Raw genomic sequence first — 16,603 nt, 5'->3', positions numbered from 1 at the left:
AGGCAACAGAACCTGGAGGCCATACTCAAGTATATACGGTATTCAAAGTAGAAAGGTAGAAATAAAGTGATATGTATTGTTGAAGGCTTTCATGGCCAGAATCACTGGGTTGTTGTGAGTTTTCCGGGCTGTATGGCCATGTTCCAGAAGCATAGTGTATAGGTTGCCTGTGGTATATAATGAAAAAAATATAATGAAAAATAAAGGAATTTCATTTTGTATTTGATCCATATGGGTTTTATTTGTTTGTATGTCTGAATACAAATCATTCTTGGAAGAAAAAAAGGTATTCCATTGTTGCAAAAGTTCAGTGAGATGGTAATCAGACAGATGAATTCTTCATCCCATGTTTTGCTGTCCATCGTCATTAACTTCACCGTCATTAAATGTTTTCAGTGGCATGTCGAATTGCTTAATTTTTTAAAAGGGATTTGAATTGCATATGTAATTTGCTTTTTTTTAATAAAAAAAAAACAATCACTCTGCCAGCGAGAATATAGAAAACATGCGATAAACAAAACTACTCATGAAGGAGATATACAGTAGAGTCTCACTTATCCAAGCTAAATGGGCCGGCAGAAGCTTGGCACCAAAATATCATTATATATTGAAAAAATTGAACAAAAAAATGCATTGGATAATCCAGAACCTTGGATAAGCGAGTCTTGGATAAGTGAGACTCTACTGTATTATTATTATTATTATTATTATTATTATTACATTATGGATCTGGATTTTAACTCATGTTGTTTTTGGGCTTGTCCCTTCGACGAGATGGAGGCGGGATACAAAAATAATGTTGTTGTTGTTGTTGTTGTTGTTATTATTATTATTATTATTATTATTATTATTATTATTATTATTATTATATAGAATTCTGCCTGGTTTTGTTGGGTGTTGTTAGAGATTATTTATTTATTTATTTTATTAGACTTGTATACCGCTACTCCCAGTTTGGCTCGGAGCGGTTTACAGGAATAGATTAAAACAATACACTTAGCTTTAAAATAACAATAAAAACAACAATAAAAACAGACATAGCCCCGTTTTTCACCCATTGAAAGCTTGTTGGAAGAGCAAGGTATTGCAGGCTTTCCGAAAGGCAAGTAGGTCTCGGATAGTTCGAGTTTCAACTGGCAATTTTTATTTAAGTTCATTTAAGTTAATTAAGTTAATGTTTATAACCTCCTCAACGTTTTCCTCACAAAGGTTCTGTGACATCGGTCAGGTTGCAAAACACAGAATGTCTCATTGTGGCTTTGAACCACAATCTGTCTGTAATACATCCCCAAAGAATCTTAGATGCTTCACGACATTGGCTCTCATTGCGTGGCATTTCTCTCTCCCCTCTGCAGGCCTTAATCTGTTTGGTAGACAAAAAATCGGGAGAGAAGAGCAAAACCCGGCCCCGTTTTGTCAAACAAGACCAGGTCTGCATTGCGCGCCTAAGAACGGCCGGAACGATCTGCCTTGAAACATTTAAAGACTTCCCGCAAATGGGTCGCTTCACCTTAAGAGACGAGGGTAAGAACGCCTGAAAATCAGAGGCCACACTTATGAATGAGATGCAAGAAGATTCCACCTGAACATTAGGAAGAATTTCCTGACTGTTCACTAGTGGAGCTCTCTGCCTCGGGGTGCTAAGAACTGTAGTGAGCCTCTAAGGGTTTAGAGTGCTCGGGGTGCTAAGAACTGTAGTGAGCCTCTATGTAGAGTGCTTGAGCTTAGAGCCTCTGGGAAGAGGTCTCTAAGGTTTGAAAAGCCTGTTCATATTGCTTTGTGAGGGAACAATAGTTTTCAGGAAACCAATTTAAGAACCATTCACTGTTCTTAAATCATTTCTCTTCTAGTATAAGTAAACATCATATTCCTGTTTACTTCACTCCAAGTGTTTGTGTGTCTTCCTAAGAAACATTATAAAGAGTTGGCCACTCTGCTTATTTAACCATCACTGTATAAGGCAGAGTTTCCCTCCATCTTTGGGTTTGTTTGCATGCTGGCAGTGGAGAGCGGTGGCACATATAGGTTATAAATGGTGGCAGCAAAAGTACATAATTATTAATTGGTAGCGGCAAAGAAATCTATATATATAAAAATGTAATGTGCGTTTTTCCCATGGAGTAAACAACAAAACCACTGAACCAAATCACACCAAATTTGGCCACAAAAGACATAGTCCTCCAATCTATGTCTTTCAATTTAAAAAAAGCAAGAAAAATAAAGTCCACATTACAGAGGATGAGGAAGAGCTGTTCTCCCCCCGGCTGCCAGTCAGAAGGGTAAGCCTTGCTCCCTTTAGGCCCCACCCACTTCATGTCATAAAAAAACCCTCAGCCACAGTGGTGATCAGGGAACACTGCCTATAAAATACAGATTTTCTGATTTGAATCATCATCATTTAATTAATTGTTAATCGCCCTCTATCCAAGATGCTCTAGGCGATTTACAAGCTAAATTGTAAAGGATAAAAATACATTTAAAGTGGATTATATGGCAGTGTAGCCCCAAGGCCCTTCCACACAGCTATATCACCCATTTATAATCTTATATTATCTGCTTTGAACTGGATTATCTTGAGTCCACGCTGCCATATAATCCAGTTCAGTGTCGATTTTATACAGCTGTGTAGAAGCGGCCTCATATAATCCAGTTCAAAGCAAATAATATACGATTATAAATATAATATATAAAAATACTATGGTGTAATAAAACAGAACAATATAATTTCTAAAATCAGGACTCGGGGCGGCTTACATGGGGCCGTGCCCAGGACAATACAATATAACTATATATATATATATATATATATATATATATATATATATATATATAATATATATATATATATATACACACACACACACACACATACATAACAAAATACAATTAAACAATACAATAAATAATAATGTGCAATACAACAAAAAGTCAAAAAAGCAATATAACAAGGGCGGGCCGAATGAACACTGAGTTAAAACTCGGGGTGAGAAGAAGTTAAGAATAAAAACCTTAGGGGACAGAAAAAGCAGTTCAATAGGCAGTAATGCTATGTAGTAATTACTGTATTTACGAATTTAGCACCAAAATATCACGATGTATTGAAAACATTGACTACAAAAATGGCTTGGATTATCCAGATAAGTGAGGCTTGGATAAGTGAGACTCTACTGTATATAAAAATACTATGGTATAATAAAACAGAACAATATAATCTCTAAAATCAGGACAGTAAATAAAGAACAACACTATGGAAACAGGAGAGTTCAGACAGGAAACAACCGGGGCCAGCTAACACCTCCCAACAAAAAGTTCCCCCCCAGGGAGGAAGCAGCCAGACTTTGAAGCTGAAAGGCTATTACATGCTAATCATTCTGGCTAATTGCAGTATGCATACTTGCCTCTAACAGACAAAAAAAACAGAAATATTGTATATTCACAAGGGGCCGGGCTGTGGCGCAGCTGGCTAGTAACCAGCTGCTATAAATCACTACTGACCGAGAGGTCATGAGTTCAAAGCCCGGGTCGGGTTAAGGCTCCGACCATGAAAAAAAAAAAAATAGCCCCGGCTTGCTGTTGACCTAGCAGCCCCGAAAGACAGTTGCATCTGTCAAGTAGGGAAAATTTAGGTACGCTTTATGCGGGAGGCTAATTTAACTAATCTACAACACCATAAAACTGCTCACGAGGAAAAGAATGAGGAAGAACAGCCACCAGTGGACGGTGAAGCAACAGCTCCCCCTGTGGCCGGAATCGTGAAGCTGGAAAGATGTTAAAAATGCCTCTGTGTCTGTCTAAAACTGAATGTTGTTTGTCTGTTGGCATTGAATGTTTGCCATATATGTGTTCATTGTAATCCGCCCTGAGTCCCCTTCGGGGTGAGAAAGAAGGGCGGAATATAAATACTGTAAATAAATAAATAAATTTAGGAAATAACATATACTAATTACTACCAATTCATCAATACTTTATTTTCTATACCACCACACTTTGTCACAACAACGCGTGGCTGGGCACAGCTAGTAAATCATATAATTTGGTGGCAGCAAACAGCCACGTCCCTTGCAACTTACATATTTTGCTAAGCGTTTCCTAATGGCTGTGTTTTTGTTTTGTTTTGTATTTTCGGTAGGTAAGACCATTGCAATTGGGAAAGTTCTGAAATTGGTTCCCGAGAAGGACTAAGCGTTGTTTGGACAAAGCCTGCTCCGATACTGTGAGGAAAAACAAAACAAAATGACTCTGCAGAAGCCTACTTCACGTCGCCTTCTTATTTTCTCCACATTTATAACCTCCTCCCTTATGTTTTTGCAAAGATTAAACTTTTCATAGCAAAGGTCCACATTTGCGTCAGCTTTCTCATATTGAGAGCTCTGCTATGCCACGATTGAGTCCTCCCCGTCCCCTCCCTCGAACCCGTTTCCCTGGAAAGATTTGGCAATAGCTTTATAAGAGATGTGGACATATTTGCCTAGAATTATGAAGAAAAAAAAATACCAATAGAATTTACGTTTAATTCTCCTCCCCCCGCCTATCGAAAAGATTTTTCAAGACAGATCATTCAGTGTGTGAGTGTGCGTGCACATGTTATAAAAGACAATTACCTTGTTAATAAACTATTCAAATTTCAAATGTTTTTGGTATCTTAATTGCTGTTGAATTAATTTTTTTTCTTATCCAGATGTAACAGCTGTTTGGATTAGCTTTTAAGCTTGCCAAGTAATCCGAATACTCCATTCCTTTAAGACTTTTTCTAAAATTCTCTACTTTGCTGTCTCGTCAGGCAAGTTTTAAATAAAGCAATTAGATCGCTGACAAAAATGTGTACTCGATAAACTCTCTTCTTCCATTTTCTAACATTGGTTTGGAAAAAAATCTTAATATGCTCATGCAAATATGGTACTATTTAATTAGTGTTTGTTTGTTTTCTCTCTCTGTCTTTGCATATATATATAAACACACACACACACACATATATATGTATACAGTAGAGTCTCACTTATCCAACATAAACGTTGGATAAGGGAATATGTTGGATAATAAGGAGAGATTAAGGAAAAGCCTATTAAACATCAAATTAGGTAATGATTTTACAAATTAAGTCCCAAAACATCATGCTGTACAACAAATTTGACAGAAAAAGTAGTTCAATATGCAGTAATGCTATGTAGTAATTACTGTATTTACAAATTTAGCACCAAAATATCATGTTTTGAAAACATTGACTACAAAAATGCGTTGGATAATCCAGAACGTTGGATAAGTGAGATTCTACTGTATGTATATGTGTGTACGTGTGTATATATGTGTGTGTGTGTGTGTGTGTGTGTTGTCAAAGACTTTCATGGCCAGAATCACTGGGTTGCTGTGAGTTTTCCGGGCTGTTTGGCCGTGTTCCAGAAGCATTCTCTCCTGACGTTTTGCCCACCTCTGTGGCAGGCATCCTCCGAGGTTGTGAGGTCTGTTGGAAACTAGGCAAGTGGGGTTTATATACCTGTGGAATAATGTCCAGGGTGGGAGAAAGAAAGAACTCTTGTTTGTTGGAGGCAAGTGTGAATGTTGCTATTGACAACCTTGGTTAGCACTGAATAGCCTTTCAGCTTCAAATCCTGGCTGCTTCCTGCCTGGGGGGGGGATCCTTTCTTAAGTAAATAAAGAGCAACACTCAGAAAACGGGAATTCGAGACAGGAAACAATCGGGGCCGGGTAAGACCTCCCAACAAAGGATTCCCCACCCACCCAGGCAGGAAGCAGCCAGGCTTTGGAGCTGTAAGGCTATTCAATGCTAATCAATCTGGCCAATGGCAACATTCACACTGGACTCCCAACATACAAGAGTTCTTTCTCCCAACCGGGATTTTTCAGAGATATATCAACCCCACTTGCCTCGTTTCCAACAGACCTCACAACCTCTGAGGATGCCTACCATAGATGTGGGTGAAACATCAGGAGAGAATGCTTCAGGATATGGCCATACTGCTTCATCATATATATATATATATGATTAAGGCCAACAAACTTACTAGGACTGTTATGTGGCAACTTGTGCAATAATACTGGAATACAATATTCAGTCTCAACTGGGCTTCAATTATCAGTTGATGATCAAAGTTACTTTTTTGTTCTGCCTTTAATTTGAAAAACTGGATAATCTGTGTTTGTTTTCCTTTAAGAGATTTGAATTGAGCCCAAGATTTGAATTGAGCAGAAACTTGATGCAGTTTTACTGGATTGATGCAGTTTAGTCGTAAAAGTTTGCTCGTTGCAATTCAGACGAAGACATCTGAACTAAAGGAAAGGAAAGCAAAAGTGTGTTGAAGGCTTTCATGTCTGGCATCACTGGGTTGCTGTGAGTTTTCTGGGCTGTCTGGCCATGTTCCAGAAGCATTCTCTCCTGACATTTCAAACCACATCTATGGCAGGCATCCTCAGAGGATGTGTGGGTTTGTAACACCTCCCAACAAAGGATGCCCCCAAGCAGAAAGCAGCCAGGCTTTGAAGCTGCAAGGCCATTTAATACTAATGAAGCCGACCACTTGCAACCATTCACACTTGCCTCCCAACAGACAACAGTTCTTTCTCCCACCTTGATAATAATATTATGATGTAATACCATGTAATAATAATAATAATACACTATTATAATTGTATATTTATATTACATGTAATATTACTAATAATATTGCAATATAGTCGTATAGTACAATATCTATATATATATATAAAAGGGTAATGGGATCACGGCACCGGACAAAACAACTAAACTGAACGCCCCACAACCTCGAAAATTGACAGCACAACCTCTCATCCATGCCTCTAGGTTCATACAACAAAAAGAAAAGTAAAATTAAGTCCTAGCCACAGCAACGCGTGGCCGGGCACAGCTAGTTTTATATATATATATATATAAACCCCACTTGCCTAGTTTCCAACACCTCACAACTTCTGAGTATGCTTGCCATAGCTGTGGTTGAAACGTCAGGAGAGAATGCTTCTGGAACATGTACTAAATTGATATATGTGTGTGTTGGCTGCATGTGGGATCCGTGCCATTGTAAAACTGGGGGGAAAGCAGAAAGTGAGTGATGTGCAATGATGCTCGTGTGCTTCATTAGGTTCGTATAGAAGGCTGGTTTCCGAGAAGGTCCAAGATGTGCTTCTTCGACGATACCTTTTTAACCTTTGTATGTTTCGAAGCGTAATAATATGCTCATTCCCCGAAGTCTACAGTCCGTTTTATTCAACTCTGAATTTGAAATGTTTCTTCCCCTCCCCTCATTGTTTATTTGTAATCATGGAATTCCCATCCATTTTACGTAAGGCTACATTGTATGGACGAAGCGATTGTCCTTCAGTTTCATATGACTACACTTGTAGCTACCGTAATGCATGAAAAAAAATTAAATAAATTTTATTATGTCTGCATATTTCTGCCTTTTATTTTCTTCTGGGAAGGACAAAATGTTTTTTAAGCAATGGTCACACAATCAACGATTATCTTCTATAACAGGCAAGGGCAAACTTTGGCCCTCCAGGTGTTTTGGACTTCAACTCCCAGCATTCCTAACAGCCTCAGGCCCTTTCCTTTTCCCCCTCAGCCGCTTAAGTGACATGCATCCACCTCCACTGGGGTGTAAAGCCTACTGACTACAAAATGGAGTTCTGTGTCTGAACATGCTCAGTACAATCAAATGTTTATAACACCTCCCACACCACACACTTACTCCACTGAGGTGTAAAACCGATTGACTACAAAATGGACTTCTGTGTCTGAACATGCTCAGTACAATCAAATGTCTATAACGCCTCCCACACCACACACTTACTCCACGGAGGTGTAAATCAGACTGACTACAAAATGGAGTTCTGTGTCTGAACATGTTCAGTACAATCAAATGTCTATAACGCCTCCCACACCACACACTTACTCCACTGAGGTGTAAAGCCGATTGACTACAAAATGGAGTTTTGTGTCTGAACATGCTCAGTCCAATCAAATGTCTAACCTCTCCCACACCACACACTTACTCCACTGAGGTGTAAAGCCTACTGACTACAAAATGGAGTTCTGTGTCTGAACATGCTCATTACAATCAAATGTCTATAACGCCTCCCACACCACACACTTACTCCAGAGGTGTAAAACCGACTGACTACAAAATGGAGTTCTGTGTCTGAACATGTTCAGTACAATCAAATGTCTAACGCCTCCCACACCACACACTCCACTGGGGTGTAAAGCCTACTGACTACAAAATGGACTTCTGTGTCTGAACATGCTCAGTACAATCAAATGTCTATAACCCCTCCCACACCACACACTTACTCCACGGAGGTGTAAATCAGACTGACTACAAAATGGAGTTCTGAGCCTGAACACGCTCAGTACAATCAAATGTCTATAACGCCTCCCAAACCACACACTTACTCCACTGAGGTGTAAAGCCGACTGACTACAAAATGGAGTTCTGTGTCTGAACATGCTCAGTACAATCAAATGTCTATAACGCCTCCCACACCACACACTTACTCCACTGAGGTGTAAAGCCGATTGACTACAAAATGGAGTTCTGTGTCTGAACATGTTCAGTACAATCAAATGTCTAACGCCTCCCACACCACACACTTACTCCACTGAGGTGTAAAACCGACTGACTACAAAATGGAGTTCTGAGTCTGAACATGTTCAGTACAATCAAATGTCTATAACGCCTCCCACACCACACACTTACTCCAGAGGTGTAAAACCGACTGACTACAAAATGGAGTTCTGTGTCTGAACATGCTCAGTACAATCAAATGTCTATAACGCCTCCCACACCACACACTTACTCCAGAGGTGTAAAACCGACTGACTACAAAATGGAGTTCTGTGTCTGAACATGCTCAGTACAATCAAATGTCTATAACGCCTCCCAAACCACACACTTACTCCACTGAGGTGTAAAGCCGACTGACTACAAAATGGAGTTCTGTGTCTGAACATGCTCAGTACAATCAAATGTCTATAACGCCTCCCACACCACACACTTACTCCACTGAGGTGTAAAGCCGATTGACTACAAAATGGAGTTCTGTGTCTGAACATGTTCAGTACAATCAAATGTCTAACGCCTCCCACACCACACACTTACCTCACTGAGGTGTAAAACCGACTGACTACAAAATGGAGTTCTGAGTCTGAACATGTTCAGTACAATCAAATGTCTATAACGCCTCCCACACCACACACTTACTCCAGAGGTGTAAAACCGACTGACTACAAAATGGAGTTCTGTGTCTGAACATGCTCAGTACCATCAAATGTCTATAACGCCTCCCACACCACACACTTACTCCAGAGGTGTAAAACCGACTGACTACAAAATGGAGTTCTGTGTCTGAACATGCTCAGTACAATCAAATGTCTATAACGCCTCCCACACCACACACTTACTCCACTGAGGTATAAAGCCGACTGACTACAAAATGGAGTTCTGTGTCTGAACATGTTCAGTACAATCAAATGTCTATAACACCTCCCACACCACACACTTACTCCACTGAGGTGTAAAACCGACTGACTACAAAATGGAGTTCTGTGTCTGAACATGTTCAGTACAATCAAATGTCTAACGCCTCCCACACCACACACTTACTCCACTGAGTTGTAAAGCCGACTGACTACAAAATGGAGTTCTGTGTCTGAACATGCTCAGTCCAATCAAATGTCTAACCTCTCCCACACCACACACTTAAGCGGCTAAGCGGGAAAAGGAAAGGGCCTGAGGCTGTTAGGGATTATGGGAGTTGAAGTCCAAAACACCTGCATGGAGGGCCAAAGTTTACCCATGCCTGTTCCATAATAAACTAATGTAAGGTAGAGAGGGGTCAGAGCCTGGATGGCCATCTGTCAGGAGGGCTTTGATATGTGTATCCTAGGCAGGAGGCTCGGCTGGATGGCCGTCTTCCAATCCTATCGTTCTAATTACAATATCAAGATGGCAAGGACCGAAGAGAAGCTGAAGAGAAGGTGGCAAGACTCTACAGAAGTCTTCTCTGCAGGAAGATGGTGGCGGGATAGAAAAATAAAGTATTATTATTATTATTATTGACACAAAGACATAGTATGACACAGAGAACGAGATGTATATGCTGGATTTCGTATCACAAAATCAAAAGCCATATTGTACTATAACACTATACTGCAATATTATAAGTAGTATTACATGTAATATATAATATACAATTATAATAGTGTATTATTAATATTGCTATATTGTACTATCCCATTATACTGCAATATTATTAATAGTATTACATATATAATATACAATTATAATAGTGTATCATTATTATTGCTATATATTGCTATATTGTACTATCCCGCTATACTGCAATATTATTAATAGTATTACATATATAATATACAATTATAATAGTGTATCATTATTATTGCTATATATTGCTATATTGTACTATCCCACTATACTGCAATATTATTAATAGTATTACATATATAATATACAATTATAATAGTGTATCATTATTATTGCTATATATTGCTATATTGTACTATCCCGCTATACTGCAATACAGTAGAGTCTCACTTATCCAATGTAAACGGGCTGGCAGAACATTGGATAAGTGAATATCTTGGATAATAAGGAGAGATTAAGGAAAACCCTATTAAACATCAAATTAGGTTACGATTTTACAAATTAAGCACCAAAACATCATGTTATACAATACATTTTACCGAAAAAGTAGTTCAGTACACAGTAATGCTATGTAGTAATTACTGTATTTACAAATTTAGCAGCAATATTGACTACAAAAATGCGTTGGATAATCCAGAACGTTGGATAAGTGAGACTCTACTATATTATTAATAGTATTACATGTAATATGTAACATACAATTATAATAGTGTATCATTATTATTGCTATATATTGCTATATTGTGCTATCCCGCTATACTGCAATATTATTAATAGTATTACATCTAATATATAATATACAATTATAATAGTGTATTATTATTATTATTATTATTGCTATATTGTACTATCCCACTATACTGCAATATTATTAGTAATATTACATGTAATATATACTGCAATATTATTAGTAATATTACATGTAATATATAATATATAATAATAATAATGTATTATTATTATTATTATTATTATTATTATTATTATTATTAATACTATATTGTACCCTACCACTATACTGCAATATTATTAGTAATATTACATGTAATATATAATATATAATTATAATAGTGTATTATTATTATTATTAATACTATATTGTACTATCCCACTATACTGCAATATTATTAGTAATATTACATGTAATATATAATATATAATTATAATATTGTGTTATTATTATTATTGCTATATTGTACCATCCCACTATACTGCCATATTTTTAATAGTATTACATGTAATATATAATTATAATAGTGTATTATTATTATTATTATTATTATTTCTATATTGTACTATCCCACTATACTGCCATAGTTTAAATAGTATTACATGTAATATATAATTATAATAGTGTATTATTATTATTATTGCTATATTGTACTATCCCACTATACTGCCATATTTTTAATAGTATTACATGTAATATATAATTATAATAGTGTATTATTATTATTATTATTATTATTTCTATATTGTACTATCCCACTATACTGCCATATTTTTAATAGTATTACATGTAATATATAATAATAGTGTATTATTATTATTATTGCTATATTGTACTATCCCACTATACTGCAATATTATTAATAGTATTACATGTAATATATAATTATAATAGTGTATTATTATTATTATTGCTATATTGAACTATCCCACTATACTGCATGTAATATATAATATTACATGTAATATATAATACACAATTATAATAGTGTAATATAATATTATATTATATTATATTATAAAATGTGCTGGAGGATGATGCCCCTCCTGCAGAAACAAAGTTTTGGCAGTTTAATAAACTTTTCCCATGTTTTGTAATCTAGAACCAATTAGGAAATGGCATTTAAAGCCCAGGAACAAAACCCAGGGAGTGACAGCGTCAATAAGGTGAGCTATAGGATGAGATCCCAAACACAAGGGAAGGAAGGAAGGAAGGAATGGGTTGAGCTCGGGACGTCATGAAGTTGAATGTTCGGTCACTCCCGTCAATCAAGCAAAGAGAGCTCTCTGATTCAGCTCCCTCTTCCGGGAGGAGTCCTAGAGAGGCGGTCCCTCCCGGTGACGTCAATAGAGGGCGACTTCCGCTCCCCTTCACCAAGGCACGTGGCAGGCAGGCAGGCATGGCGCATCAGCCGGATCCCCAGCAGGTGAGGTGGAGAAGTTGCCTGGATCTGAGGCTGGGCGGGCATCTGTCGGGAGGGCTTCGGTTGAGCCTTTCCTGCAGGCACAACGGGGTTCGATTAGATGGCCCTTGGGGTCTCTTCCAACTCTAGGATTCTATGATCCTAGCCCTGAAGCATGGGCCGGATGGCCATCTGTCGGGAGGTCTTCGATTGTGCCTTTCTGCAGGCAGAATAGGACTGGATGACCCTTGGGATCTCCTCCAACTCTAGGATTCTGAGGCTGGGTGGCCATCTGTCGGGAGGTCTTCGATTGTGCCTTTCTGCAGGCAGAATAGGACTGGATGACCCTTGGGATCTCCTCCAACTCTAGGATTCTGAGGCTGGGTGGCCGTCTGTCGGGAGGGCTTTAATTGTGCCTTTCCTGCAGGCAGAATGGGATTGGACTGGATGACCCTTGGGATCTCCCCCAACTCTAGGATTCTGAGGCTCGGTGGCCATCTGTCGGGAGGGCTTTAATTGTGCCTTTCCTGCAGGCAGAATGGGATTGGACTGGATGACCCTTGGGATCTCCCCCAACTCTAGGATTCTGAGGCTCGGTGGCCATCTGTCGGGAGGGCTTTAATTGTGCCTTTCCTGCAGGCAGAATGGGATTGGACTGGATGACCCTTGGGATCTCCCCCAACTCTAGGATTCTGAGGCTCGGTGGCCATCTGTCGGGAGGGCTTTAATTGTGCCTTTCCTGCAGGCAGAATGGGATTGGACTGGATGACCCTTGGGATCTCCCCCAACTCTAGGATTCTGAGGCTCGGTGGCCATCTGTCGGGAGGGCTTTAATTGTGCCTTTCCTGCAGGCAGAATGGGATTGGACTGGATGACCCTTGGGATCTCCCCCAACTCTAGGATTCTGAGGCTCGGTGGCCATCTGTCGGGAGGGCTTTAATTGTGCCTTTCCTGCAGGCAGAATGGGATTGGACTGGATGACCCTTGGGATCTCCCCCAACTCTAGGATTCTGAGGCTCGGTGGCCATCTGTCGGGAGGGCTTTAATTGTGCCTTTCCTGCAGGCAGAATGGGATTGGACTGGATGACCCTTGGGATCTCCCCCAACTCTAGGATTCTGAGGCTCGGTGGCCATCTGTCGGGAGGGCTTTAATTGTGCCTTTCCTGCAGGCAGAATGGGATTGGACTGGATGGCTCTTGGGATCTCCCCCAACTCTAGGATTCTGAGGCTGGGTGGCCATCTGTCGGGAGGGCTTTAATTGTGCCTTTCCTGCAGGCAGAATGGGATTGGACTGGATGACCCTTGGGATCTCCCCCAACTCTAGGATTCTGAGGCTCGGTGGCCATCTGTCGGGAGGGCTTTAATTGTGCCTTTCCTGCAGGCAGAATGGGATTGGACTGGATGACCCTTGGGATCTCCCCCAACTCTAGGATTCTGAGGCTGGGTGGCCGTCTGTCGGGAGGGCTTTAATTGTGCCTTTCCTGCAGGCAGAATGGGATTGGACTGGATGACCCTTGGGATCTCCCCCAACTCTAGGATTCTGAGGCTGGGTGGCCATCTGTCGGGAGGGCTTTAATTGTGCCTTTCCTGCAGGCAGAATGGGATTGGACTGGATGACCCTTGGGATCTCCCCCAACTCTAGGATTCTGAGGCTGGGTGGCCATCTGTCGGGAGGGCTTTAATTGTGCCTTTCCTGCAGGCAGAATGGGATTGGACTGGATGACCCTTGGGATCTCCCCCAACTCTAGGATTCTGAGGCTGGGTGGCCATCTGTCGGGAGGGCTTTAATTGTGCCTTTCCTGCAGGCAGAATGGGATTGGACTGGATGACCCTTGGGATCTCCCCCAACTCTAGGATTCTGAGGCTGGGTGGCCATCTGTCGGGAGGGCTTTAATTGTGCCTTTCCTGCAGGCAGAATGGGATTGGACTGGATGACCCTTGGGATCTCCCCCAACTCTAGGATTCTGAGGCTGGGTGGCCATCTGTCGGGAGGGCTTTAATTGTGCCTTTCCTGCAGGCAGAATGGGATTGGACTGGATGACCCTTGGGATCTCCCCCAACTCTAGGATTCTGAGGCTGGGTGGCCATCTGTCGGGAGGGCTTTAATTGTGCCTTTCCTGCAGGCAGAATGGGATTGGACTGGATGACCCTTGGGATCTCCCCCAACTCTAGGATTCTGAGGCTGGGTGGCCATCTGTCGGGAGGGCTTTAATTGTGCCTTTCCTGCAGGCAGAATGGGATTGGACTGGATGACCCTTGGGATCTCCCCCAACTCTAGGATTCTGAGGCTGGGTGGCCATCTGTCGGGAGGGCTTTAATTGTGCCTTTCCTGCAGGCAGAATGGGATTGGACTGGATGACCCTTGGGATCTCCCCCAACTCTAGGATTCTGAGGCTGGGTGGCCATCTGTCGGGAGGGCTTTAATTGTGCCTTTCCTGCAGGCAGAATGGGATTGGACTGGATGACCCTTGGGATCTCCCCCAACTCTAGGATTCTGAGGCTGGGTGGCCATCTGTCGGGAGGGCTTTAATTGTGCCTTTCCTGCAGGCAGAATGGGATTGGACTGGATGGCTCTTGGGATCTCCCCCAACTCTAGGATTCTGAGGCTGGGTGGCCATCTGTCGGGAGGGCTTTAATTGTGCCTTTCCTGCAGGCAGAATGGGATTGGACTGGATGACCCTTGGGATCTCCCCCAACTCTAGGATTCTGAGGCTGGGTGGCCATCTGTCGGGAGGGCTTTAATTGTGCCTTTCCTGCAGGCAGAATGGGATTGGACTGGATGACCCTTGGGATCTCCCCCAACTCTAGGATTCTGAGGCTGGGTGGCCATCTGTCGGGAGGGCTTTAATTGTGCCTTTCCTGCAGGCAGAATGGGATTGGACTGGATGGCTCTTGGGATCTCCCCCAACTCTAGGATTCTGAGGCTGGGTGGCCATCTGTCGGGAGGACTTTGATTGTGCCTTTCCTACAGGTAGGATTGGGTTCGATTGGATGGCCATCTATCAGGAGGGCTTTGATGGAGCCTCCGGTGGCCTAGGGGATAAAAGCCTCGTGACTTGAAGGTTGGGTTGTTGACCTGAAGGCTGCCAGGTTCGAATTCCACCCGGGGAGAGCGCGGATGAGCTCCCTCTCTCAGCTCCAGCTCCATGCGGGGACAGGAGAGAAGCCTCTCACAAGGATGGTAAAAACATCAAAATATCTGGGCAACGTCCTTGCAGACGGCCAATTCTCTCCAGAAGCAACTGCGGTGGCTCCTGACACAGGGGGAAAAAAGGAGGTCTTTGATTGTGCATTTCCTGAAGGAAGAATGTGGTTTGACTGGATGTCCCTTGGGGTCTCTTCCAATTCTGGGATTCTGTGGCTGTGTGGCCATCTGTCGGGAGGGCTTTGATTGTGCCTTTCCTGCAGGCAGAATGGGGTTCGATTGGACGGCTCTTGTGGTCTCTTCCAATTCTAGGATTTAGAGGCTGTGTGGCCATCTGTCGGGAGGGCTTTGATTGTGCCTTTCCTGCAGGCAGAATGGGGTTCGATTGGATGTCCCTTGGGGTCTCTTCCAACTCTAGGATTCTGAGGCTGTGTGGCCATCTGTCGGGAGGGCTTAATTGTGCCTTTCTGCAGGCAGAATGGGGTTGGACGTGATGGCCCTTGGGGTCTGTTCCAACTCTAGGATTCTATGATCCTAGCCCTGAAGCATGGGCTGGATGACCATCTGTCGGGAGAGCTTTGATTGTGTCCTTCTGCCTTGGACTGGAGAGCCTTTGGGTCTCTTCCAATTCTTGGGTTCTATTGAGAATAATTAGGCGGATGACTCTTGAGAGCCCGGGAAAGTCTTTGCGATGGTAAATTACTGTGCACTGGACGTGCCAGATGGGAAACTCTGGGAGTTGTTGTCCAAAACGAGTCAGGTTTCCAAGTTCTTTCCATTGAGAAGCTCCCTATTTCACAGCAAAAACAACACCTGCTTTTACAGATCAAAAAGGCTGCCCTCGCCTTGCTTGCACACAGCAAGAGCAAGAAGAATAAGGCCGAGAAATTGCTTTTAAATGAGGACCGGAATTTATTTTTGATGATTACCGTCTGGAAGATCCCGCCGCGTGAGCAAGTCGTCAAAATGTAAGTGCTTCTGGAAGGTGTCCATACAGCCCGGAAAACTCAGAGCAACCCAGTCATTCTGGCCATGAAAGCCTTTGACAACACTGTTTGTTTTGTTTTGTATTTTGGCTTGAATTGTGCCGGAAGTCTGCAAATTGCCACTCCTGGCATGCCTAGAAGATG

General features: G+C 41.7%; 2 protein-coding genes across 2 annotated transcripts in view; both read left to right on the top strand.

Moving 5' to 3' along the window:
• gspt1 (G1 to S phase transition 1) overlaps positions 1 to 7,422 on the top strand; it is a 34,173-nt gene extending 26,751 nt beyond the window's left edge. The window contains exons 14-15 of the mRNA XM_062964543.1: positions 1,356 to 1,524; positions 4,130 to 7,422. Of these exons, the coding sequence (XP_062820613.1) occupies positions 1,356 to 1,524; positions 4,130 to 4,182 (222 nt within the window). The 3' untranslated portion in view covers positions 4,183 to 7,422. The remainder of the gene's footprint in view (positions 1 to 1,355; positions 1,525 to 4,129) is intronic.
• A 4,741-nt stretch (positions 7,423 to 12,163) lies between these two features.
• rsl1d1 (ribosomal L1 domain containing 1) overlaps positions 12,164 to 16,603 on the top strand; it is a 20,403-nt gene continuing 15,963 nt past the window's right edge. The window contains exons 1-2 of the mRNA XM_062964581.1: positions 12,164 to 12,352; positions 16,299 to 16,441. Of these exons, the coding sequence (XP_062820651.1) occupies positions 12,164 to 12,352; positions 16,299 to 16,441 (332 nt within the window). The remainder of the gene's footprint in view (positions 12,353 to 16,298; positions 16,442 to 16,603) is intronic.

This window comes from Anolis carolinensis, unplaced genomic scaffold (genome assembly GCF_035594765.1).
Source record: "Anolis carolinensis isolate JA03-04 unplaced genomic scaffold, rAnoCar3.1.pri scaffold_13, whole genome shotgun sequence".
NCBI classification, from domain to species: Eukaryota; Metazoa; Chordata; class Lepidosauria; order Squamata; family Dactyloidae; genus Anolis; species Anolis carolinensis.
The sequence above is the reverse complement of the archived record's forward strand: the minus strand, read 5'-3'. Positions and strand labels throughout refer to the sequence as shown.